This window comes from Papilio xuthus, unplaced genomic scaffold, assembly GCF_000836235.2.
Source record: "Papilio xuthus unplaced genomic scaffold, Pxut_1.1 DF827680.1, whole genome shotgun sequence".
Classification (NCBI taxonomy): domain Eukaryota; kingdom Metazoa; phylum Arthropoda; class Insecta; order Lepidoptera; family Papilionidae; genus Papilio; species Papilio xuthus.
In genome coordinates this window covers 4154359-4182172 of record NW_013530969.1, presented here as the reverse complement: position 1 = coordinate 4182172, position 27814 = coordinate 4154359, and the positions used below count along the sequence as shown (strand labels likewise).

Here is a 27814-nt window from a genome sequence, read left to right as displayed (position 1 = left end):
CTAGGCTAGGTCTAGAGGGCAGCTACCATAACATGCACTTATTCGAAGTACTTTTATATGTATTTTACATTTTTTTAATCTCTAGAGAGGGTCATCTGACCCTTTAGTACCCTTGATGATGCCCATACATTGAGATATAATGTTTAAAATATTTTATTTAGATTTTACAAATTATCTTAAGGTCTTTATTTATTAATATGTAAAATGTTAACGTATTAATTAGAAGCTTTTGGCGCGAATGACGTGCTTTCGTTACAAGGTCCAGTGTCAGAATGAATAGTGAGGGGACATAAACATCGACATTTTAGTAAGGCTAGTATTGCGTCAGTACACTGCCAGAATTTTCGGATTTTCTTCCTAGCACATTGATTCATAGAACTTTGTTTATATTAGTATGTAACACTACTCAATACTGTTTTGTTTCCCCTTATTGTAAAAGTGGTTATTATTCACGAAACTATGAATGGGTTTGTAAGATTGACTCAAATTATTTACATATTTTCTTGACATTCATACATTCTGAAATTAAAGGACAAATTGAGTCTAGAGTCAATTCTAGAGCCTATTCATAAACATATTTTAGCAGGGCAACAAAAGAGTAGAGTATGTTTAGGGCGTGTTCACATGAAATAATTAAATTGAAGTTATTTGTCATAAGGGTTAGTTCAGACATGATGTGGGCTAGCAACACGCGGCGGTGTGAGGGCGAGGCGGTGTCGCGCTGCGTGGTCTCCAGCCGCCGCCGCCGCAGCCGCCTCCAGCTGCGCGCGTAATGCTACCAGCTCGCGAGTACGTTGGTAAATCGGATCCTAAGGAAACGTTGGATCATTTATCCCAAGTATTATACCTAATAGTTCAGAGATGGCGAACCAATGGCACACGACACAATATTTTGGACACAATATTTCAGTTATGTTCGTAATAATCATAAAATCAGTTTATTTTAAGACAAGTATATGACGTCCTTAAACATTTCATTAGAAAAATGACAGTGGAAAAAAGGTTTGCCATCTCCGGTCTAGTTTTTATTTAGAAGAATGTTTTTAAAAATGGATAGATGGCAGATGGCTGCAATGATCAATCAAAGAAATTTATTTTCAAAGACACATAGATTACCGGACTACTAAATGAGACAACGATTCAAGTATTTTATTCCCTTAAATTACGTTAAATGCCTTCTCTTTTTATCCTTTCAAAAAGACTGTAGGTGGATTTGGTACTATTTTTTAATTCTTGATTATACAACCATAGCTCCTGCGTTTTACCAGATACTTATAAGCCAAACTGAAATCCAAACTAGCTATTTTTGAACCTCTATAAAAATAAGCACCAACCTGTTGTCGCATCGTTGGATTCCACCTACAATACAAGGCTTTCCACAACTTGATGATGCGTAATGACGCGACTGGGACTAACACGACTTGTGGTCGTGAGTACTGCGCCTGCGCTCCCACACCACCGCTCGGGCCCCAGTACAGCGGGTTCAGGTACAAGTCCTGGCGGCTGTTGATGTACGACCACAGGGAGACCGTCTTACTCTTCACTTCTACAACAAGAAGTATATATATTAATAAATATAAATACTGTTGTGACGTATTGGGGGGAAATCTTAACAAAGACACTCTTCTCCTGGGGGTCGGGGGCATGAAAATGTGGGGTTTGACCCACTAAAGTCCCCTCGGTGGACATCCTGTAGCGCTACCGGAGTGTCTTCGGTATGACCGGTGGAACTAGTGCGTAGTAAATGACACCTAACTTCAAATGAAATTGGTACATTTGCCACATCAAACAAAAAAAACATGTAAAATACAAGCCGAACATAAAAATCAATAATTTAATGCCAAATTCAGAATTGCAAAATAACTAGTACTTTAGTCTAGATTTTTGTACCATAAATGTACACTTAGGGTCTCTTATAGATGAACAAACCAACTTACCTTCTTTAACTCGTTCCCTTTCAGTATTGAATAAGAAGGTGCCGAATCTGCAGGAGTAGAGGTGATCAACGATGGTGATGAGCAGACGCTCCGTGAACTCGAATGCTGTGGGGAACTGCTGCTGCAGCTGCCACACGCAGTCCACCCACTGCACGAACACCGGCGACCTGTCCGCGTCTGAGTGACGCTCGTCACCGTGACCTATGCGCTACACCCGGATACGAACATCATCACCATCATCATCACTATCTTTCCACCAAACCCTCTGGGTGATAAAAATGAATGATTACTATCTGTTAACAATATATAAATTTGGTTTTAAAATTAATCCTGCTCGAAGGACCAAAATTAATTATATGTGCACAGAATAAACACAATTTTATTTCTATGGTTATATCTAACACTAGTTACCGTGGGTTTCAGAGTCAAAAGTCTCTGTATAAAAAATATCGTCATCCCTGTCATTTTTGACAAAACAGAAGTAATATGTTTGAAACGGGGTTTTTTGTCTCAGAAACCCACGATTAGATAGTGTGACTATATCATTCATAGGTTTTTAATCTTATCAAAAAATTCTCACATTACACTGTGAATTAAACTAAACTTAAAACAATATGATATGTTTATTACATCAAAGACTTACCAGTTGGAACTTATGTCCGAACGCGAGCCATTCCTTCTCGATGAGGACCTGGAAGCCGCGGAGAGTGCGGTAGTATGGGTCCAGCATCAGCATGGCCAGCGCAGTGAGCTGCGCCGTGCGGTCCCAGCCGTCGGAGCAGTGCACCAACACTGACGTCTTGTGGTTTTCTACCTATAAATTATAATATTGCTTTTGCTTTTCAGGGGTTCCGTACGGCACCCTTATAAGATCACTTTGTTGTCCGTCCGTCTATCAAGACCCATTTTCTCCGGAACGCGTGGAATTATCAAGCTCGAAGTTATATCAAATATTCAAGTCTACTGTCTTTTGGAGCTGTGAAAAAAATCAAACTTCTAAGCCAACGTACAGGAATAAAACCTATATGGTACTTCTCGTGAACTCAGAATCTTGAAATTTGGTTAGTAAGGTTAGTTACTCATAAGTTTGTACGGAACACTTGGTACGCGAGTCAGACTCGCACTTGACCGGAATTTTCTTGTTTAGCAAGTATGGGCGGGTCAAAGCTTAAGCCACGTCCCCTACCAAACAATACGGCTTTGGAAACAAATATCAAAGTGTACTTGACTCACCTTATCAACAATGCGAACTGCGCCTGCTAATATGCACTTAATATGTTTCAACCAACAACTTGCTTCGATACCACTAAACCATCTAGAAATTATTAAAGATCATCAGTCAGTGTGGAGCTAAGAAAAAAATTAGTAACCTATGTCTACCTACTTCTAGACTCTAGATCTGTGCTAAATTTCCACGAGATCTAGAGATACGTTCAAGCAAACATTCATCCATCCATAAAACCATCCATCCATACAAACATTTGCATTTACAATATTACTAAGAATGTTTTGTAATATTAATAAACTTACCTCGTTTGATCAATTTGTGGAAAGCAAAGTTCTTTTAGTTTACGAAGACTTTCTCTCATTACATGAATGTTGTGTATATCCAAAAACACCAGTTCAGCATTCTGATATGCATCCTCTGATTCATAGCTGGAAAACCAATTTATTTTTATGACATTACTAGCTGTCGCCCGCAATTCCGTCTGCGCGAAATTAAAACAAAAACTTAATTAGTAGCCTATGTGTTATTACAGAGTATGTTCTACATGTATGCCAAATTTCATCGAGATCTGTGCAGCCGTTTTGGAGATATATTCTAACAAATCCATCCATCCATCTAAACATTTGCATTTATAATATTAGAAGATTTAACTAACACCCCCTGCTGCATTAAATTCATAATTGGTGACTGAGGATTCTATAGGACTCCGAGTGCTGGGTTTAAATACACAATTTGATGATATTAGGTACATAAATAACATACCCGCCTCCTTTCGCTTTATTGGCGATCGCATTAGCACTAGGTCTGGCATCCATTATGAACAACTTATGCGCCTGCGCATTGGCATCCATTATCAATTGTATGTAGCGTTCATCTTCCCGACTACGTTTACCACTCACCTGTAAAAACAAAAATATAAAATCCATAGCTGTCACGGTATTAAAAAAAACTGAATTAGTACCCTATGTGTTCTTCCAGACTATTGTCAATTGACTTATAACAAATATATTCTCATCTCTTTCATTCTCATTGAGAAGAAAAGAGACAGCTATATATTTTGAATATAAGTCTTAATGAAACACTGTTACATTTTTGCTGTCGTAAATTGAGCCGATACATAGATTGATTAATAGACTCATACAAAATAAGACAATAATTACTAACAAATTACTTACTAATACATAAGAAAAATAGTGAAAAAATCATCACAATGTTTCATACCCCAACTAAAGGCTGACTGCATCTTGTTATAGTTGCTTGTGAGCTGGGATGTATCCATGCAAGCACTGGTATACGTCCTCGAGATCTAAAAGCCGCTACTGAACGTAACAGATCATCATTAGCAGCTGCGGGCACAGCCCATATTGACGGGTAGCTGTCACATATCTCGTATTTATCATTAATGCGAGTTATACGCCACATGTCATTGTTAACACCCTGAAAATTAAACATTTTAGTATAATTTCTAAATTAAGGAAACAGTAAAACATCAAATATGGCAGCAATTATCCTTAAGTTTTTTTTAGATATTTTATGAAAATAAAAAAAAGTAACCTTATATTGTATTTTAACCAAGAATCTTATAACACAATAATTTGAAAATTTGCAAATTTAAGAGAAAAATTTATAACATAAGAGTTGTTTGCATAAACAAGCAGTTGGAACAAAGAGTTCAACAACTCCCATTTACATGTGCAATACCAGAGAAACCACAGAAGCGTTACCACCCTTTTCTGGTTTAAATTGGAAAGAAACCAAGTTATTAAATATTAAAAGATTCATACCATTCTTCTCAACTCTGCTATTGGTTCATATACATGCCAGCCATCTTCTGGGAAGCTTTCTGAGTAGCTGAAGGCAAACAGCGGCAATCTATGTGAAAGTGGGAATGCTAACTGCTGCAATTTCTCAAATATACCCCGACGTGAATGATTCTCTTGTTTGTGCGCAAAACGTAAATTGCGCATATCCTATAGTAAATGAAAAACAGTTTATTAATACTTATTTCTCTAATTTTACAATGATACTACAAAATGGTGCAGTCTGTGACTGTAATAATTCAGTGAGGCTATGTGTCTTTTCCAGTTGTCTGACCTACCTTACAAAATACTTCAATGCCATATGAATTTTCACCTTTGGATGATGCACCACCTACTTTTTCTATGCGGGATACCTTAAAAATTAAAATTAAAGCAAGTTTGTATCCTTAATGAATCTAAATAATAACAAATGCATGGATAAAATATTTAAAAAAAGTTTTAACTTACAACACCCAGAGGTACACTCAAAGTTGTCTGTAGTGATGTAGCTTCAGTTGGACGGAAGTGTAATTGAAAGTTTGTGACTTTTAGTACACCACGTGAAGGGCCACTGTATGGGCATAAGTATGTCACATCTCTTGCTACACCCATCACCTTCTCACCATCCAGCAACTGAATATCTCCTAATAACTGTGACTAAAATTACAACACCAAGTAAATATTTGATAAATAAAGCAATATTAATATACTGAAACAGATTCTATATAATTTTAAATAAAACTATTAAAAAGATACACAAACAAAAAATGTACAAGCCTTGGTAAAATCACTATATTCTTTTTGTCTTCGAATACGATTGACAAACAAACAAACATGAATAGCTTTATTTTGACTCATGATTCACCAAGTCAGTGTTAATTTCACAAAATATAGAAGGTGACTATTTGCAGACAGTATACTACTTTATAACTTCCAGTTAAATTTATCAGGAAGTGACCAAACGGTTATAAGATTCAAGAAGAATAAATTAATCCTTTTAGGAAACTTACGGAGTCCTGTCCGTGTTTAGAATTCAATGAACTAGATTTGGAATCTGAATCCAAAGAATCAGAGCTTGCATTTTTAGATAAAGAGAAATCTGAATTTAACAACTCTGAACTATTGTGTTTGTCCATTATATTTAATTGTTAAAAGAGAAATTTATGAAAATAATAAACAATTTCTATGCTTTCTTATTGAAATTAAAATTTTAGGTGACAAGTGACATATTGACAGCAAATGTAGTTTAACGTCAATCGCTCGCGAATCAGCATTGGAATATAGACAGTAGTGCGATATTATAAAGTCTTTATCTAGAAAAAAAGTCCCACAAACGCAGCGCCACTCTCGGATTGTTGCCAGCCTCGCAGTTTTCAGGTTCCCTAAAATTTTAAGTAGTTTTTTGTAAATGTGTGTACAATTTTAAATATTCCATTTTTTCGTATTTTCAAAACTCTAATCGTCAACATCATTTCTCACCTATTACAATATATAAACTTTGGGCATTAGGATAAAAATTTAAGTAGGATATATTAAATCAATAGCAATTAGTTACTGTAACCACAGTTACTAATGATTGTTACTTCATTTTTTTGTCTTCTACTAATATTCGTTTGTTTTAGATTTAGTTAAGACTTTAAAATAACATAAAAAAAACATGAAGCTGCCAGTAAGCGTTCCATTGAACACATACTTAGCATATAAACAAGATAAAGAAGTGGAACCTCAGCGCATTTTGAAATCCGAAAACTTTGATTGGGATATAAACCATCCAAAATCCCTTTCTTGCCTATGCGTTGAAAAGTTAAGTGAGAATTGGACTGGTAAGTAAAATGTTAGGCTTTATTGTTAAAGTTTGATTTTTTTAACTGCCGTTCTCTTTGTATTAGTGAATAACTAATACAGAAATTACTTTATTCAACTACCATTGAATTAAATTGCCCTTAATTGATTATTAATGAATAGAGGACAAAATTTATGAAGACCAACGGGAAATAAACTAATAATGTGAGACAGTTACAATAGCTTACACTCGACAAAACCTTTCTTTAGGTTCATCTAAATTAAACCAACTACTAGCAAAAGATCGCGAATTATTTCTACAAATCTTGAACACCGACGTGCCGCTTCAACTTTTGGTGGATAACATAAAAAATGATATTTTTTGGAAACGATGTTACTTATCTAAGTGGAATGATTCTTTGCTATTGACCGAACAGAAACCTTGGATCACCTTATTCATGGAGCGTTTTTATGCAGAAGTATTGCAAAATATGAATCCAAAACAATACGACCCAGAAAAAGTAAGACAAAAAACTCTTATGAATATGATAACCAACTAATAAATTAACGTTGATATTGGTTGACTTAAATAATTTATTTAATTATATAATAAAATAAAAGAAATCTTTTCAAGGTAAATACTTTAGTTAAACTCTGTGGGCCTTATATACAATCACTAAACATTAAGAGCTTAATACCTTCGGATATACCAGTTCAGAGAACTGTTTCACCAGAAATGGAAAACCTCCTAACCAGCCGTCGACAAAAGGACCAAAAAACAGTTAAAAACCAAGGGCTAAATAGAGGTGAGTAACACACTACCTTTTTTGTTTACTCTTACAGTTAAATAAAGTATGACAAATACATAATTTATATAATTACTTTTCCAGATCACATCTCTTTACATGCTGCTTTAGGTAGTCTAAGTAATTTAACTGAACTTCATATATCTTATCAATTAAGTTCTGTCGGCGTTGAATACAGAAAAGATCAGTTTCAGTTCACTAACAACGATGCTAGAAATTTAGCACATGGCCTGGAAAAGTGTAGCCTTTTAAAAGTTCTTAGGTATGTATTTGAAACTAAAGTCTGCTATTGATAATTTTGAATTATCGATTTTTATACATTTCGACGGTTTTAAACCTGGCTATGAGCCAAAAACTTGGTTTGAGCCCCTTTCATCATAGGGTCAAGGTCTGTACCATATTGAAACAAATAAAGACCTTAACACTTATACATTCCGCTTTCAAAGGTTCGTAGATGATGACCTTGCAAGACTTGCAAACGCAATAATCTTTATGGTATTAAGTAATCCTGTGCTTGATTTGAATGAAATTTGCTATTGATTTTAAAATTATGTTTTTTTATAGTTTGTATTGTCGATTTTGCCTCTTAATTCCAGAATAACAAGAAGTGACATGGATTGCCAAAGAGTAAAGTATATATTACGTGGTTTATCTGATAACTCAAACTTGGAAACACTAGACTTCAGTCATTGTAAGATTGGAGATGAAGGAGCATTGTCCGTAGCCAAATTTGTATCGAAACATGATAAACTGAGAAACCTTGTCTTGGTCGACAATGTTTTTGGTAAAATAATATTTCCCTCTTTTTCGTAGCCGGCTCAATATTTATTTTTAGCAAAACAAAAGCAATTTTCTATGTCATACCTTAAAAGAAAGTATAAAAATATTTTTTAGGTCCCAATGGTATTGAACATATAGCACACGTATTGAACCATACGAGTTGCGGTTTAAGAAGCTTGGATTTGCGATTGAACAATAAACTTGGCTCTGACGGCGTTGCTCATGCTGCGGTTGCAATCGCACGAGGCTGCAACTTGACATCGTAATTCATAAGTTTTATACTTTTTTCCTTGGAAAGTGGAAAGGGCGTAAAAAAATTACAATTGCTATTAATCGACTAGTGAACTTAGTAACTAAGTATGGCATAAATTTAAATTTCCATATGTAAGTGATAATTTAACTTTAAAACGATTAACAAATAAACACAAGTCATTTAAAACTGCAGGAGGCAAAATCTAGGTCATCATTCAAGTCACTGTGATTCATACCTACTGATTTAAAAAAAAATTACGAGATTTTGAACTTTAATTTGATTTATAGTTTAAATATATCTGGCTGTGGTATAAAACCAGATCCACTACAAAAGCCACCAGCGGGGGTTTGGTCAGCCTTAAATGCTGAGAATCCTCCAACTTGTGGTGATTTATTAGCACGAGCAATCGGCTTGGTGAAAACCCCACTCAGGTCGTTGGATATAAGCGTAAATAATATCGGATCAGTAAGTTCACTTTATAAATTATCTTGTGTGAAAAAATTAGAGCAAACAGAATTCAAATCTTTCATAATATTTTCAGCCAAGTGATATAACGTTATCGAATGCAATTTGTCTCAGTTATTTGATAGACATAAACTTGAAAAGATCGGGAATGAGTTCGATGGCAATGGCCATAGCTGAATCTGCAGCTGCTGCACAAAGACTGAGGAGAGAGGCAGAAAAGGGAATAAGATTTAGAAGAAGCGCTGGTAGAGTTGTTCAAGCTAGACGAGTTGCTAAGGGCATGAACATAGGTAACCATGTACAAGTTAAATTTACTGGATTGATTTGACGATGAATGATTTACTTTTTCTTGGTTCTTTGGACAACAAAAAATAACACTCTGTTTAATAGATGCAGATCCAATATTGCTAGCTCAACAGCTATCAGCGCGCCCATCCATTGTATCTGTAACTTCGGAAGAAGGAACTTATAACATTTTTGCTCAGCCATTATCGACTGATTTCGGCTTTGTACCAGCGCTTAAGGTACGTTTTTGAAGCCATTGTTATTGAGCTCATAACGTGCTACAAACCCCTCATAAACTGTTTTGATTTAACAATCGATAGTATTGCATTCAACAGAGTCCCTTACCATCATCTCGTACATCATCAATAACCGGTGCATCAACATCAAGACGGTCAAGTCATCATGCTGTTTTGGAGCCGGTTAAAGTAAGTTTAAACCAAAACAATGATAAAATATACTATACGAAGTTGAAATATTGAAAATCTATATTGCAATTTCTTTCCAGGAAGTTCGCCGTACTGCACTTGTGCGACGTCGTTCGGACGGTTCGCTTTTGGAGCCCCGATATGCAAATACTGAACGTCATATAAAAATATATATCTCAAATGAAGATCAATTTTAAATATAATACAATATACGTGAATAAATGTCTACTCAAGAAAACATATTTTTTTAAGATTTAAGTTCATTAAAGTACCTCAATTAATACATTGCAAAATCTACCAAAACTAGTAATATTACTATCACTTTCACATATTATAGCATCTCAGAACTGAGATTGAAAGTTGAGAAAGATAAATAAAATAAATTGTTCAGTGATGGTGAAATTTTATAAAATATAATTGAATGTTTAGGTAGATTTTAATCTAGTCTATTTTAAATATATTAAAATATTGACTAAATTTAAATTATTATTAGCAAAAATTATGAAGTAAAAATTACATTTTTAATAATTGTCATACAAATTTCCCTTTAAATTTACCAAATTGTAAATTTTTGCCGTAAATGGCAGCATAGCTGGCAACTTTGCCATGAAACGTCCGTAAAAATGGTAAAAAACCAGTATTGAGTACAACTTTGTAACTTTTAGTAGTCTGTTTGTATGTCATGGTAGCGAATATGTCAGTTATTTTGTCTCAATAATCTGTGGTTTATTCAGTCAGCCATGTTTAGTGTTTGAAATGGTGGTATTTCAATTTAGTGAATGTAAAAAATAAGTTGTGAATATAATTCATTATATTAGACTTTCTATATTTGTGTTAGTGAATTTTCGATGTTTTTAGTGAAACTCGTGTGATATTACTATCGTGACAATGAATTGGGGTACAGAGCTTTGGGTAAGTCAACACATTGTATCGTTTTTCTTCTGTTACCTAGTGACTAACTTGAGAATTAACTTTTAATTTGTATTCCTGAAGTTGCGACTTTTAAAATTTCAAAGGTTTTGGACGCGGAAAAAATGTTTAAACAAATTTCGTTGTTTCGTTTCATTTCAATGTATTTCCAAGTGTAACAAGTACGTCTAGAGTTTGGAAAGTCGGTACACTTATTTTGTACCAAAATTTTACATTCTATGCATTGTTTTTTATTTAGCTGCAAGTAGAAAGTTAAAGTTGTACTAATCTTATGAACTAGCTATAATATATTAATGTGCACATATGTTATGGAAGATTTAAACAAAATAATAAATAGGCTTAAAATTAAATATTTTGTGTGACTTTAATACCATTATAATAGTCGATATCATTATAAGGTAAACTTGTTAGAGAATGAACAATGTGAAGGCTCTTATCATGCCTGTGTTGAAATTAGCTGGCATTGTTGACATCATTTATATTAGTTTGAAACTTTTTCATAGTCATAAAGCAATAAGTTAGTTATCGAGTAAATAAAAGTAAAATATCTTCTTCACTTGATTAAAATTGTAGGAAAAACATTGTCAGTTGAAATGTAAAGCAGTGAATTATAATGTAACACATAATTTTCTACGCTAAACAGAGATTAGTTCTGTCATTTGACATTTGTACCAAATATCTCAAAATAATACAACATCAATTCTTGGTGGTTGTTTAAAAGTATGTATCATAGATAGAGCTTTTTAATTAAAAAGATATATATAACCACAACTTTGACTATTATGTTTTTATTTTGTGACTATATTAATGGGTTAAAATAGTTTCTGTTTATATTATTATTGTTTAAAATATATTACATATTTCAATTACATTGAACAATTTATTGTTATTATACGAGTCAATGCTTTATTTCTTAATTAACTAATTTCCCTAAAACACATTATTCCTGTGATGTAATTGTGTAATTACATTATTATTAACTCAATTACTTTATTGTTTATCCATAAAACCAGCCACAACCTGTTGAAAACCTAGATAATGAGAAAAAGTTAACATATTTCATACAAATGGTACATAACTGATGGTAATTATCTACCTGATGGCAACCTCATCAACAACTACGGTCTTTTTAATTATAGTCAAACTCGGATAAGTATTGCGGTATCTTCCCGCTTCTAGATATTTCTCTCTAACACCAGTTACACCCTTATGGAGGTTGTAAGTCGGGATTGACTCTGATATATAAAGGTTTTTCATATAACCATGTTTAACTGTATTATTTTTATGCAATTTGCAAAATGTTCACTTTTAAATTAGAATGACACTGAAAAGATTTTAAGCTTTTGAGAATTATTCTAATAACAGTTTTTTAAAGTTACACTAATTCCCAAGCCTTTTATTTATTATTGAAGTTTGAACTTAATACTTCTAGTAAGTTTTTTTCTGCATATATAAAAATAATCTATTTCAATATAATCCATTGTTTCTGTAGAAAAAGTAAACATAATTTCTATCCACCTGTATTAACACATGATGTTTACTTAATAGAAAACTTATGTAAGAGTAAAAACTTATCATAGTTCCTTCAGTATTGTTCACTTAGCATTTTATACATATTTTTCAAAAATTTAAAAAAAAATCTTTTCTTAAAAACCTCTAAAAAGTAGAGTAATTTATCATGTGATAGTGACTATGTATGCATTATAAAAAAATGTAAGATTTGACGAAAAAGTTTTTTTGAAAATGTGTCTTGAAATTCACTCATTTTAAGATAACTGATTTATTTTGATATTTTGAAAACTTATTGAACACTGGTGAATATTTTATACTGGCTGTCGCCCGCAACAATGTCCGTGCGGAACTAAAAACAAACTTAATAAGTAGCCTATATGTTCTTCCAGACTATGTACTATGTCAATCCCAAATTTCAACCATGTCCATGCAATCGTTCTGGAGATACCTTTAACAAAACATCCATCTAAACATTTGCATTTATGATATAAGGCAAGATATTCTAAGTTTATGGTGTTTTAAAGAGTTTTAACGTATTAAGGTAGTGTTGTTGCGTGTTTATAAGATAGGATAGTGTTGCGCGAGAGTGGTCAGCGTCAGATGCAAGGCCGATACGTACGGCCGGGCCGCATTCCGCTACACTTGCTGCTTGTGAAATGCCCGTTTGCTACGTGCCGCCGATAAACACATAATGCTTACTCAATACAAGTATGTTTAGAGAGATCGCTGTATACTGACATTTCTATTTGTTGAATTATTAAATAGCTATCGCCCTGGACTCTGTCCGCGTGGAATTATAAAAAAAATAGTAGCGTATGCGTTTTTCCAGGCTATGATCTACATCTTTGCCAAGTTTCAGCGAGATGCATGCATATGTTCTAGAGGTACCGTCTAACAAACATCCATTCATCCAGTCCAACTTTCGTCAATATTAATATGTTAACTGCTTTGACAATATTAATGTGGTAGAATTTTTTTAAAAGATCTGATTTTGCCTCATTGTAGGATGAAAACATATTGGAAATGGAATTATAATTCACTTCTAGGAATATCATGTAGGTATTAAAATGTAAGAGTTTTGTTCAGGTTTATGGCTATTTATTTCATGACGTCATTCATTGAACATGTACAAAAACTATGAAAACAATTTTTTTGATACTATAAAAACTGTCCCAATTTTTTGCCTATTTTTATAGTGTGCTTTGTGGACAGGTGTTACGTAACAATTATCTATTGTGGTCCCTGAACTAGATCAGCTGTCGTTTTGTAACCGCGCCCTGGATAGCCGCCATACTTGTCGATGTACTCAATCATCGAAACGAAACGAAACAAAAGAGAACCGATCCGCGTCCATAACTGTGCCATGGTCCCCTTTTTGCACTTCAACGAAGAAAACTCAATACTCAAGACACTACGATGTGGTCTTGAGTCCTTTTTTGGCCCGCAACGAATTTTTATTTTATTAACCGACTTCAAAAAGGAGGAGGTTCTCAATTCGTTTGTATGTTGTTTTTATTTTAGTTCGTCGATAACTCCGCCTCTAGTGGTCCGATTTTTATAATTCTTTTATTTTACATCACTATTGTAGCAATTGTTAAACTCGAAACAATTGACCGAAATTAGGATTAAACTATTATGATAAGGAATAATTAGAAGTACGTATTTTATTGTCACTTATTATTAAAAACATAAACTAACTTGAATAAGTTTAGACCTCAATACGAAAAGATAAGAATTTGTGACACAATTTACTTTAATTAATTATTGACCTAAAACATTTAACTATGTGCGTTTCGGAATGGCAGAGAAGTTATTTACATATGTAATTATGGTAAACTCTCTAACACTTGCACGGGTAAAATTATTTTTGACCGCTTAACCGACTAAGATACCCGTAAGCTACAAATCTTAACAGAAAAAGAAACGTTATTATCCCATTAACCTCGAATATCTACTTCTAAAAACCTGCCCTTGTGATTTTTGAATGAGCCTAATTTGTAAGCGAAATCGAATATAAAAAAAATGTTGTTTTCACTAACCTGTTTGATTATTTAAGCTTTACATTATCACGGTCGATTCTAAACGTAAAACTTGTTTTTTTTTAATCAATTATTTTTTATGCAATTAGGCTAACAAACGAGTACACGTTTCTCCAAAATTTAAACGAAAATGTCAATATTATTTAAATAATTTTTGGCTTTATGTTTGCCTAACGCACTAAGTTTTATGATTTTATTTTTATACTAGCATTCGCCCGCAACTCTATCCGCGCGTATTAAAAAAAACATGTTTAGTAACCTATGTGACCAGACTGCAGTAGACATCTGTGCCAAATTTCATCAAGATCCATTAAGCCGTTCCGGAGATACCTTCATCCATCCATCCATCCACCTAAACATTCGCATTTATAATATAAGTAAAAAGTAAGATAAGAATAAAACTTATAGCTAAAAATGAAAAGTTAATTGCCGCTTTATAATGTATCACATTTCCCGCAGTCATTATTACGAATATTATCACAAACTTGGCATGGCCTTAATGTTTTTTATACTATGTAACAATTTGCTCCATAAATTAAGTTCTCAAATATTTTCGTAGGCGTCATGTAAGTGGGCGGTCTTCTTTAAATTGTCTCATTGTAGGAGTTGAAAGCCTTAAATGTCTTTACCATAGCCAATTTATATGCTAACAATACCTGTGTAGAAATAAGTTCGACCATAAATGAGATTATTAAAGAAATTGTCATTGTCATTGACTTTTAAAATAACTAAATATGACACTTTGGTTGTGAAAGTTCTGTTCTGTTCATAGGCGAAGTCATAAAAGACGATTGCAATATAAAATAGTACTCAGAGAAAGGATAATCGCAAGTTAAAAGCAGTACACACTCTTAAATTCAAAAACCTCCCAAGAAAATTTAAATAAACGATCGTAAGGAACAGTTTGGGAGTTTAATAGTACGTATGACGCCAGATAGCCAAATAGGTTTAATTAAATCGTGTCCCATCAAGAGGCATACAAATGTTATGCAATCTTTATTATCTTTGTGGGGATTTCTTCGCCTCGACTTTCGTATATTCCTTACAGTTTTTGTCTTACATCGTCAACAATATCACCATGGCAAAATTAACAATATGCAGTTTCAGAACCATGTATGAATACAAAACGATCTGATGATAATACGAATGATCTCATTTTAAACAAACTTTGTAACTTTTTTTTCACAGTTTTACCCCAAGTTTCCATTGCAAAAACATGTGTCCGAAAATATATTGTCATCTCTGTAATAGTTGAACAAACTTACAATATATTTGTTTAGATATTGCTGCAGTCTGCAGTGATCCACAGCCAACGTCAAAAATAGTTAAGATCGTATAAAAATATTTACAGTACAAAAATAGTTAGAGAGACGTGAGCTGTTTGTACAAACTTCACTTGATTTAATTTTATTGATCAGGCTATATACTTGTTACCTGTATCGTAAGTTATCGAAAGTCGTTGCCCGGAGTTTGGAACACGATCCCGGTTTTCCGAATTTGGATACCCACCAACTTGCTTATCGTGGCTTCTTCATATTTATTATTACAAACAGTCGTAAATCAATCGAAGTTAATACAATGATTTCTCGATGGATATCTTTCAAATTGTAATTAAATATTTGGAAGATTAACACTGTTATGCACAAAATATTGCTTGGTGTATTAGTAGGAGCTACAAAATTAGTTTTTAGGTTTTTTTTATCTAATAATTATGGTTGTTATTACCTCCGGATTATTTGGAACAATGGTTTAATAAAGTGAAAATAAAATGGGAAATAGGTATTTTCCTTGACAAGGGCGCCGCCGATGAGCCATCGTGCCTAATTAGGTTACAATAATCTCGGATTACTAGGCGAGGCCGTTTATGTCAGTGCTGTGTGAAATATTTCTGCGTTGCCACACCTTTTCGATTTACAATATTTTAGTGTTTCCCATTAAGTTATTTTAGTATCGATAGATGATTGTTATGTTCACAAAGTTTGTTTGTCCACGAACTATATTTTTTTGGATTGAGAAAAGGTTTGTTTCGTAGTTGTTTCGTTCTTTAGAATACTTATGATGCCAATTTCAAGGACGGAAACCTTAAGGATAATCTAATCTATCTTGATGTATAAGACAATCTTATTAGCGCTCCTTGTACTTAATATCCGATATAAATACATTCCTATGCTATATTATTCTTAATCATGATTAATAGAGATCATAAACTTCACATGTTTGAGATGATAGCGACTGATTAATAAAGTGTTATAAATTTAACGAATAAAATTTATGGTCATCTATGTTTCTAAAACTTGTTTCTGAACTACTTAATTACGTATGTTAGTAAAAAATAGTAATAAGAAAATATTATATATGATATTCTCATGTCACAAAGTTAGTTCCAATACCCTTAAAAAACGAATTGACCTATTTTTATGAAATTTTATATGCATATTTAGTTTGTCTGAGAATTATCTATTTTTTTTAATAACAGAAGGGGGCAAACGGGCAGCGGGAACACCGAGGTGTTTTCTAATCCCGCGCGGACGTAGTCGCGAGCGACAGCTAGTGCACTATAAATATTGATAGAATACTATGGTGTTACCTATTTTAAATTATCCTCGCTTACATCTGGTTAGCAAAGTACATTATTTATCTAAATGATGTGAAAGCATTTCATGCATTTCTGAGCAGGGACGGGAGTTTCTGGGTAGTTTATGTGTAATATATAAAGGAAACGGCACATATTTTCATATCCTCTGGCATATGTCCAAAGCGAGTGGCCATTATTTGCGATGCAGGCGCGCGCCTCATTTGGAGTGCGGGCGGCAGGTCCATTCGCGGCTCCAGCACTAAACCGGTTAAACGAGAATATGAACCGATGTATGGAGTATTAGCTTATGAACAAACAAAAATCAACTCTTTAGTAATATGATTAACGTTGAAGATCAGTTGATAATGAATATAATGTCGGTTTGCAAACATTCTCCGTGTTATTTTTGAGAATCCCTATACGATGGTTTTATGTAATTTGACTGTACCCGTTTTGTCAAACAATTGCCACATCAGCTTTGAAAGATATTTCTTATTGTAATATTGATAAGAGTCGTTGTATGATCGTCGTATGAGTATCCAACTTAGCAATATTCCTCCGAGTATCCTAAAAATCCCTAATAAGTTTTTAACAATGCATTCCTGTTTTTCGAATTCCCATGTTGGAATGATACTGGTTTTCCGTTACTTGGCTGACGGTAGGCTAATCGCTCTGAACAGCAAATTATCTTAAACGTCTTTTGACAAATGAATTAGAGATATTTAGATTTAATTTCAAAGACAGCTTTTTTATATATTATCGCTTATCGTTTTACTTAATACGTTTCTCCATTGATTATTCATCAAAATATTTTCCTTATCATTTATACGGAATTTCGTTGAAATTGTTTAACTTTCGATTTCTAACTTGCGGTGCTTGACATCGCAATAACTTAGCTTAAAACTCGGTGCTTAGCCGTTCGCAATTTACGTCTGACGTATTAATTAAAGATTATATATGCAGGTATGTAGACGGCAAATAATCATGTTATGCAAGAATATTTAACTGTTTGGACTTTAGCTAAAAGGAGGTCGAAATTTATGTTCTCTTAAGATACGCGTCTATTGGCCGGACGCACCGCAGGCACGGCCCGCAACGGATTTTTGTTTGCTCTGTATGATTTTACACATCGAAAGACGGCATTTATCAACAAATAAACCGTTGCGAGGCAGGCCAATGGATACGTACCTTTATAACACGTTTCAAATAGTCGTCTTATGTACTGAAATGAGTCAAGAATGAAATAAATAGATTATCTTCCGGACAATTCATTTCATTCATATTTATGTTCATTTATATGTATATTGTTATACGAAGCTTTATAATTCTCATTATATGTATACGGTCTAAGAGATATTGCAGTGCTGCAAGCGTTAGTGTTAACACCGAGTTTGTGCTCGAGAGTTCTTCTTTCTACTGAAAATAATAATGTGAAAAATAAGATAAATCAGTAAAGGAATACCACGTGTACAGCAAGCTTTATTTAGTGAGTAAGGTCTAGACAAAGTTAATAATGAAGATGCTATATAATGTAAGTAATAATCACTTATTTAGTGTAAGTGTAATCGAATTTACTTCCTTAGTGAAGCGAGATCGTATTTCATTGTAAAAAAACGTATTATAGACCGGAAAAGCAAAAAATATCTAGACGGAGATGGGGGTATACATAAGCATTGCCTTTTATCAATAATTATATTTACAATATGTTTTTAATTACAGTAGTATATTTATATTACAGTGAATATGTTCGAATACTTATCTTGTATACTTTCTTTGACAAATATGACCATTTGTATGCGCCCAAGATTCCCTCACTCTCCCCTTGTGTATACTTCGCGAATGTTCTAACTCGTTATATGGTCGTTTAGAGAAAGTGTAACCAAATGTAACGAGCGACGTGTCTCCGCCATACAGCGATTGGGCCATCCTCAAACATCTAAATGTCACGAACGCCGCCATGCAATGCTGCTTCCCAATCTAATGCACTACGTGTTGCAATGAATGAAGACGCGACTTGGTGATTTGTAATCGAGATTGTCCTAATGATTATGGCGTAAACTAATCTATTACATTGATTTAGGTGTTTGTAAGAGTATATATTTGCATATGTGTGTTCTTTATGGATTTTGGTTTTAATTTCATCTAAGTTTTAAATATCAGTACATAATGTTGTCCAAGTCATTTTTACAGGCAGCGCCGATATTTAACCACAATTACGTCAATTAATTCATTACATATTTGAGTATTACTCATATACAGTTAAGCGGTGGAATTTTGTGTAAAAACGACATACAAGTAAATTTCTTTAAAGCAGTTATAGGTGGTTTTCCATTCTTAATCGATCAGATATTTAACTTTTTTATTTCTCGGTTTGTTAACAAGTAGTGAGATTGAATGAAGATGGCTACATATTGAGAGAAAGACTAAAGAAAGTATGGATGGATTGTACGACGGTTGATAGAGATGTATGGAGGAGTGGTACACACTGTGCCGACCCTCCGTAGGAAGAAGGACAGGGTGATGATGATTTGTTAACAAGTATTGTGGTTTCAGTCTTTCTTAACAGCTATTATGCGTTCATTAAATGTCTATTCCAAGTAACTCTTTGCACGGTACAATTCAATAAAACCATGGTCATGATATGTGCGTGCAATTGGCCCGTACAATGAATGTGGGGGCCATATGAGATATACAGAGTATATGAATCGATTTCTAGTGTAATAAAGATCAATGCAACACACGATCACTTATATAACATTCTCTGTTCTGTGACTGAGTAACGTAAACTCACGATTTGTTACGGAGACTTTCGAACTCGGGTTTAAAGAAGTTAAACTTGAAGGTCAATGTCTTAATGCAACACCTGTTGCGTTATTTATAATTCTAATTGAAACTGTTATAAAATTGTTATCGGCCTAGTGCGAAATTAAGTAACAAGGTGACGGGCCGTAATAAAATCAATGAGCATTTTGAGGTTAGGATTTGTTTGTGATATTTACTGTTGTGGTACTTCCGTCTAAGGATTAAACATAACTGTATGTCTTTTGTTACAATACAATACTTATTGGTAATGTTTAAATTACAGGTCAAAGAGCGTTTTTAATAAAAAATCACTGAAATAATTCTCGAAAACAGCATTTTTTATAACATAAGGTAGCAAATGAGCGAGCGGCCACCTGAAATCGCTGATATAGCGAAGTGACCGTTGCCCATAGACTTACGCAAATGCATATGCGTTGCCTACCTTTAATCGACAGAGGAGAGGTTGCACAGAAAGAAAATATATTATCTTTTCATGCATCCTCTCATCCGGAAAGTCCACTTCCACTTCCCATCCTTTCCTTATAATAAAAAAGGTGGGAAGGGAAAGAGGACTAAATTAGGCCTCCGGGACGCACACTCATCAGACGAAACGCGGAATTGCTTCCACTTCACGCCTGTCTACTGTGTGGTCGTGGTATTTCACCGGGCGAGCCGGGCCAATTCGAAAATTGAACCTCGGGTCTTCTCGACAAGCACTGATTTCAATCTATTTTTGAATGATGCGAGGCTGTGAGCCGCTGTGACGTTGTCAATTTGTAGTCTTGTCCTACTCTTCTTAACAGTTCACATGGTGGTTATAATAATTTATGGAAAATACTATAGGTTGATATGTATCGGAAACTAAAGCTATCAAATATCAGAAATGTTGTTTCCGTTTGCGGATATTATGTAAGAAGAAATCATTCGCGTATACTTGTGGCCGGTGTTATGTAGAATGTTCACCGCAATTGGTGTCTCTGACAACGGAATTGGTTAAAAATCTTGAAAGTGCGCTTGTCACTAATTGCTTTTTTACTCTGTGATTTTTAGTTCAATGACCCCTGTGATGAGACAGATTATGTCGCGGCAAGGCTCTCAAGCATTTCCTTGTCATGGTCCGTTAGAATTTTTTGCAGTGCACCCGCAAGGAAGTAATTAATGAATGTCACGTCAGGCGATGATCCTGTCTTACTGCCATTCAATTTAACAAATGATTTAATACTTGATGTCCTTATGTCCGGACATGTTTGGGAAGTATATTTGTCAATATCAAACTGATATAAATACAAGATAAAACTGGTCAATGTATTATTTTAATCTTAATTTAATATGCAATTGCGTTTTATCAGTACATGACACTATGAGATATACTTTGGTAGGATATCAGTTTTTGTTATTGTTGGTTTGATTAGCAATGTAACATTGCTTTGATAACGTTACGTGAAATTTATATTAAAATTCTATTTCGACATTTCTATTTAAAGTTATTTGAAACTCTTGTATGTATTTTTTTATTTATTTTATTGAAAAAAGATATTAAAATAACATTGCGGAAACCTCGTATTACATTTATTTTTAACAAATTTAAACGCCGCGTTTCAAGATCATAATTGCCACTTATAGTCAGAAGAGACAAGTAGCCTAGCGGCAGATTTTAATTGCTTACATGTACCATTTTGGTCCAGCCTCTGATTAAATGAAATTATTTTTATTAGTTATGTTAATATTTACGCGGAACTAAATCCACATAATGTACAGTCAGCTGCATAAATATGTACATATTTAAAAAAATATAGGCATTCTGTTTCAAAAATATGCATGCCCGTATTCGTCAATAACATGTATTCATGGTCGGAAGCAAACAGATGGATACATGCAAACTTATTTTTGAATCAAAATCCTGTACACTAAAGTTTTGTTAATGTGTACCTACATATTTATGCAGCTGACTGTACCTATACCATTCGAATTGTAGTAAATAAGATATCGTTGAATTTGTTTACCTCAGCTTACTATTTTCTTAATAAAAATATATTATTTACTTAATTCAGAATGATCATAAAATGCATTAAAATTGTACATACTTTGTCCTGTGGTTCATTTATCAATATTTCTTAAAGGAATACAAGAGCTTTTTGTTTGAAATGTTTCATATTTATGATTCAACGGTTTACATCGAGAGCAAACGACATCGCGCATATCATTTAACTTAAATACCTGTTTCGTATGACATTGTCGGTTTTGCAACAAATCCGGGAAAATCCAGACGGCAAAGTAATCTTATACGGGTTATATCATGTTTCCTTTCCAGTCAAACGTAAATCCTTCTTGCTTTAGTTATAACATCTTTGAGGTATTTAAAAGAAAACAAAACTTACTTAGTTTGTTTTTTTCTTGTAGAATTACAAACTAGAAAATTATAAAACTCACGATTTTCTGGTTCGTATTATATGTATAACATTTGTTAGACGTCCTCTCTGTTTATGCTACAATCTTTAATTTATTTGACCTTCAATAATGACGATGTGACAAGCCATAATTGATGCAAAATGTATATCGCCAATAGGTTAACATATACAATGATAAAATGATTAATTCATAATAATACAATCCATGCGAATAGAAAAAAAAACTTATATTAGAAAAAAAAACTTACTTAGCCTATGTTTTGTTCCAGGATATGTTCTATATCTATGCCAAATTTCAGTGAGATACACGCATTCTGGAGATACATTCCAACAAACATCCAAACATTCGCATTTATAATATTTGTAAGATATAAGATAAGTAAGATTTAATCTATATCTAATTTTCATCCCAAAATAGTTCAATTTTAAGATTAGACGTGCTTTGTTTTAGAAATAGATTAAAAGATAATAAACAAAGTTGTGTTGAGATTCTCCGCTTTGGAAAAAGTTAACTTACTAGTTATAATTATAGCAGACGTTAGTGTTGGACGTGTTTTCTAAAATAGTGAAAGAAAGCAGTCCCTCCATTGATTAGACGTATAAAGGTATACAGCATGTTTTATTTTATAAAAAAACATTAGGCTGCTCACACACTGGAATGATGCGTGTTAAATTGTGCGTACAGTAATTATCGGTTTTCGCCAGTTAATTAATAAAATAGTAGAAAAAAGTCGGCCGTTATGCTTTTTAGTTGCGTCTTGAGTTGTTATATTTGTAAATAATGAGAATTTCACTTCTTATAATCTCTAGGAATGAAGATAATGTATCGCTTACGACTAATATAAGCTTGATAGATGTTTGTCAACAACTTTGTTAATTAATGCCAATCAATACTATTGCAGAACCATCAGGAGGTGAGATAAAGTGCATTTGCTCCGAAGCATTTCCGTAACGAACTTCAAAAATGTATGGAACTGACACGCAATAATCACGTGACTTATCGGAAGTTATTGTCAGTTCTGTACGTTTTTAAAGTTCGCTATGGATTCGCTTCGAAGCGAATACACTTTGTCTGACCCCGCGGGCGCTTGATAATAGAAATTACATATTTTCTTCGTTAGTAATATGGTTAGAGAAGTGAATCATGAGATTTGGAATTCAGCGATTGGTGACAAGAATTATAACTTTGATTTCGATCCTTACGTATTTAATATAATACTATAATAGAAATCACTTTTTGCATTGTAATGGTTTCAGAAGAGAAAAGTAAAGTGCTAATTAATTTTAAAGACTTCAAGGAATTATGAAGTAATATCTAAAAAGAATAGTAATTAAAAACGCAACGAAAAAATCAATTTCATTATTTAAACATGTGTGTTTGTAAAGTTATTAATGTGTAAACATTACCGCGTTTATGCAGCTTATAATATTTGTATAGTAGCCTCATTTGTAAATAGTGTTTAAAATGTCTTGACTTGGATTTAAAATATGAAACATATGTTTCTATATTGGGATGAAGTATTCTATAATTAATTACTAAGCTATATTTGCTGTATTAATTGTGAACCACGTAATCAGTTATAGTATATTTAACTCAGTGTCTTCTAATAAGGGCAATTAATTATTACGATTAAGAACAAACGTTACGTTTGTTAGAAGCTTAATACGGCTATGCGCTAGATGTTTATGTGATCGTTGGCCGAGCGGATCTCTCGGGCACGTGTCGACAGTCGACAGACGCGGAAGCGATGCATAGGTTGGAAATTTCATTTGCCAGCGCCGTACATGTTTACATACGATAGTAAATGCGTGGTCAAGTTCGAGGTTGTTCACTCGAATGTTTGTTTTGTGCACCTTTGAAGCTCTACCCACAAGCCCGTGTTAGAACCACTTTGATTGCGGCTCCGATTCTCGTAAAACACTCGTTAAATCATTCGTCGTATGTTTAAAAAATAAAGTAGTGTACGTTTTAAGACAAGCAACCCATGTTTTATAAGTACTGTTATTGAAACTGAAAATAGATAAATTAAGTGATAGTCAACGTAGATCGATTGAGCTTTCGATTCAATGAAAATGTTGTTAAAATGTTACTTTTATTTTGTTGATGCATGTATAACTTACAGTTCTAAATTTATCATTGTATTATAATGAAAAAGGTTTGCATGCTATTATGTATCTCGCAAATATAAGGAGAAAAAAGGGTATGTTATTTACGGCGATGTCCTTTTAACTGCCATTAGACACGGTGGCATTTTTCTGCAGCAGTGAGTTTTGAAGTATACAGGCTTTCATATATAAAAAGGGCAAATTATTTCATTTAAAATGTTCCTTCTTTTCATTATGTAGCATATACGTTTACGTATAATTTTGTCAAATAATCGGTATAGTCAAGGTTTGATACAAAGTGTTCGATCACAAAAAAACGTTGAATTGTCGATGAGTACTTTTTTCGTATCCCTCACTTGTGAATTGTTAATTATTCTACAATATAATCAGAACTATGTTTATTTACCATCTAATTATCTCCAATAGAATCTTCACAGCACATACACAGGCGTAGAGTTTTCCACTATGATTATCACGATTCGGAATAATTGAATTGGTTAGTGCGTTCGCTAAATAGTGTTTCGATTTCCGGTTAGTCACAATTCAACTAGCGTTCGCAGCTCATCGGCTTTTTGTAAAGGTTAATATACACTAGAGCATTTTCTCTAGCATTTCTCTCTCTCTCTCCTTCCCTTTCCCTCCCTCTGCCTAGCTTACATTCCACACGGCGGTGGGGTCAGCTTTTCCAATCGGTTTCTTCCACTTCGTTCTGTTCTCGACATCTTCTGAGATTTGGCACTCACTTATGTCATTTACTATTACATCTATCCACCTCGTTTCTCTAGCTTTTCTATGGAATATAAATGTAAGGTAAACATTCTTACTAATGGTATAAGACAGGTAAAACCACAGTTTCCAAAGCACGTATGGTTCGTGAATGGGTGAAACACTAGAACATATCAAAGAGCGGCTTGTTGTTTTGTTACAAGTAAATGCTTCAGTCTATACTCACCTTAACGCAATTTTGCACATTGCCAATGTCAGTTTAATTAAACGTAATTTGCATCTATGGTGGGAAATATTCTCTCAGCAAAACATCGAGAATATTTCCCGAAATAAATCTTATTGGTTATAATGACGCATGTTTTACACAATGTTAACTTTAAGATTATATGAGTAACCCTAAATTAAATAGATCAGCGATAAAGGTGACCTTGGCTTTAGGCAGTCGGCAGTCGACTTCATCAATTTTGCTTAAAAATTCATCCTGCTTAATTTGATTTACAAATTTTTGTAAAAATAAAAAAGGAGCTATTTTTACTCAGGAGAACAAGAAATAGAAAATTTTACATAACTTCTACGTAAAGGTTTTTTTTGCTGTAGTCTAATTTTTTAAATGAATATACTTTCAATAAAAATTTTGACCAACCAATTTTTATTGAATCGTCAACAACGTTTTCAACGCATCTGCGGCTACTCTGGTATTGCTGATGTCCATGGGCGTTGTTAAACACCTCGGTGTTCCCGCTGCCCGTTTGCCCCCTTTTGTTATAAAAAAAGAGAATCTGTTCTGTTATAAAAAGGTTTTTAATCAATACAAAGTATTGCATATTGATCGGCTCAGTAGTGGCGCCAACGTTGGCTCGGGCTTACTCAACTGTGAGTCACTTGGCATCTCTCCAACTGGAAGTATTTCCATGTTAAACGTTCCCGAGCTTCGCACTCTTTCCGTTTTCACTCGTTTACCGCTCTCCTAGATCTTTTGTTTACCACGCGAACTCCACAAGACTCGTTATATTTTTTTCTAAAGACGGATCAATCTTCTTACAGGATTTCCTATAAACTGAAATTTCATACTGAAAACTCCGACCTGTGTTTATTATTTTAAACAGATTTCTAAATTTTTGTTTGCAACCTTAACCTTTATGGGAACTAGGATGATTTTTGTTGTATTTCTTTAAGTTTTAAAAACTTCTTTTGTTACAACCTCATAGCAAAAAGTATTACGTGACTTTCCTGTAGTTGTAACAAAGTCAACAAAACTTTGCATAGTTCTTTTGTTAATGAAATAGCTCAAATAAAACTTGTTGATAGTAAAAAATGTTAACAGTGACCATGAATTTCCTATCTGTTTAGGTTGTCACAGACTGAGATAGATGTTCGGAGATCGTGACTTAAAATGAAATCTCTCGATAACCTATAATATTTATATTCTGTGAGGCATTTATATTCTTTGTACTGTACTATTTAATTATCTATCGGTATTTTTTGTTGTCTGTACTTTTATTATAATATAAATGGTAAATATATACCACGGACTAATCGAGTAAGAAAAAAAGGTTTTATTATTTTGATTACTATGATGGGAATTATGTTATAAATATAACCCACTAGCTGTCGCCCGCGACTCCATCCGCGTCAAATGTCAGCGAGATCCGATGACCCGTTCTGTAGATACCTCTTAACAAATATCCATCCATCTAAACATTTTATAATAGTAGTAAGAAATATTAATAAGAATTAGTAAGATGTGTAATTCCGCAGTGTTTGACAGTACGCAAAAGACTATACATTTTTGTTGACGTTCCTAATGAAATGATTGACGTGGTGGACTCCTTGTTGGAAGTTGTGTACAAAGGGCGACTTAGTAATCGTTATTTACGTATTCATTGACGTCGAGACTTTAATTAACCGAGCCGTCCCTTGGGACCGTCTGCTTCGGTGTTATGAAGCTTTATACCTGAACCAAGCAGTTTGAGGTTTTATAATGTGTGATAAACAAGGAAACAGCTTTATTTATTTGGAGGGGCAGGGCTGATGTTTGTATCGTGTTTATTGATCCCATGATAAAAGTAATCGTATAATAATTTTGATTTTAAATAACTTAAAATTATTATATTTTACCCTCTATAACCTAATAAGATGTTTTGCATGGAGAATCACGATTTACCATGTATATTTCTGTCAACAGTCAGGTAAATTTAAATTACTACGAGTTTGAAACTTCGTATCTCAAATTGAGAATTATTTTAAACTAACAAAGTATATAGTTTTTTGTTTTACTTTACATTGTTTTTCTAAATAAAAAAGTAGCTGGCATTTTTAATACTTTTTCTTTACTTCCCTGTCGTGTACAGAGTATATAACTATTGGATGTTTATATTTACGATGTGGCATTGGGTATAGAATTTCAATATTTTCCGTTTGCCGTATCTCGTACGAGCGGTCGTGAGAATCTTCGCATACTGTTAGATCGGACGCGTCGTTTGATTAGATAAACGCGTCAACGACTTACCTTGGTTATTTACATGCCCGTTGGGATATTATTAAATATCTCTTTATCTCTTACTTTAACAGCGATAATACCAAAGGATTCTCTTTAATACTTGATAGAATTTATATTTGAGGTAGTATAATGTGGCTTTATTTGTAAATAGTTGTCGTCCGCGACTCTAAATAAGTATATGTGTTCTTCTAGTGTATGTTCTACATCTGTACCAAATTTTAGCGAGATCCGTTCAGTCGTTCCGAAGATATCTTCAAACAAACATGTATTCATCCATCTATCGATCCATAATTTAGTTGTTAACATGATTAATTTTTATATATCTTTCTATAGATGTTGTAAGCTATCATATATATAACTACATCCTATTGATGACGATATTCACACGTCTAGAAACATTCCATAAGCGTAGATATATATTAAGAAATAGTGACATTTTACGCTATATTGCAATTA

The 27814-nt window shown here is 33.6% G+C and overlaps 3 protein-coding genes across 3 annotated transcripts in view; 2 read left to right on the top strand and 1 right to left on the bottom strand.

The window, feature by feature from the left end:
• Nucleotides 1–249: 249 nt before the first annotated feature.
• On the bottom strand, nt 250–6203 carry mtm (phosphatidylinositol-3-phosphate phosphatase). Its single transcript, XM_013311047.1, has 12 exons — nt 5975–6203; nt 5433–5621; nt 5264–5338; nt 4950–5135; nt 4387–4602; nt 3928–4064; nt 3468–3593; nt 3171–3252; nt 2581–2751; nt 1938–2145; nt 1335–1546; nt 250–809 (listed from the first exon to the last, which is right to left on the bottom strand). The coding sequence occupies exons 1-12, from the start codon at nt 6098–6100 to the stop codon at nt 666–668; spliced, it is 1872 nt and encodes a 623-aa protein (XP_013166501.1). The 5' UTR covers nt 6101–6203; the 3' UTR covers nt 250–665.
• A 418-nt stretch (nt 6204–6621) lies between these two features.
• LOC106116923 (T-complex-associated testis-expressed protein 1) lies at nt 6622–9957 on the top strand. Its single transcript, XM_013310982.1, has 11 exons — nt 6622–6787; nt 7017–7267; nt 7381–7552; nt 7637–7814; nt 8149–8336; nt 8447–8594; nt 8873–9050; nt 9127–9340; nt 9441–9574; nt 9671–9760; nt 9841–9957. Exons 1-11 carry the CDS (start codon nt 6622–6624, stop codon nt 9955–9957), a joined length of 1836 nt encoding a protein of 611 aa, XP_013166436.1.
• Nucleotides 9958–10421: 464 nt separating this feature from the next.
• Nucleotides 10422–27814, top strand: part of Cip4 (formin-binding protein 1-like Cip4) — a 52117-nt gene continuing 34724 nt past the window's right edge. Inside the window, exon 1 of the mRNA XM_013310981.1 lies at nt 10422–10672. Within this exon, the coding sequence (XP_013166435.1) occupies nt 10649–10672 (24 nt within the window). The 5' untranslated portion in view covers nt 10422–10648. The remainder of the gene's footprint in view (nt 10673–27814) is intronic.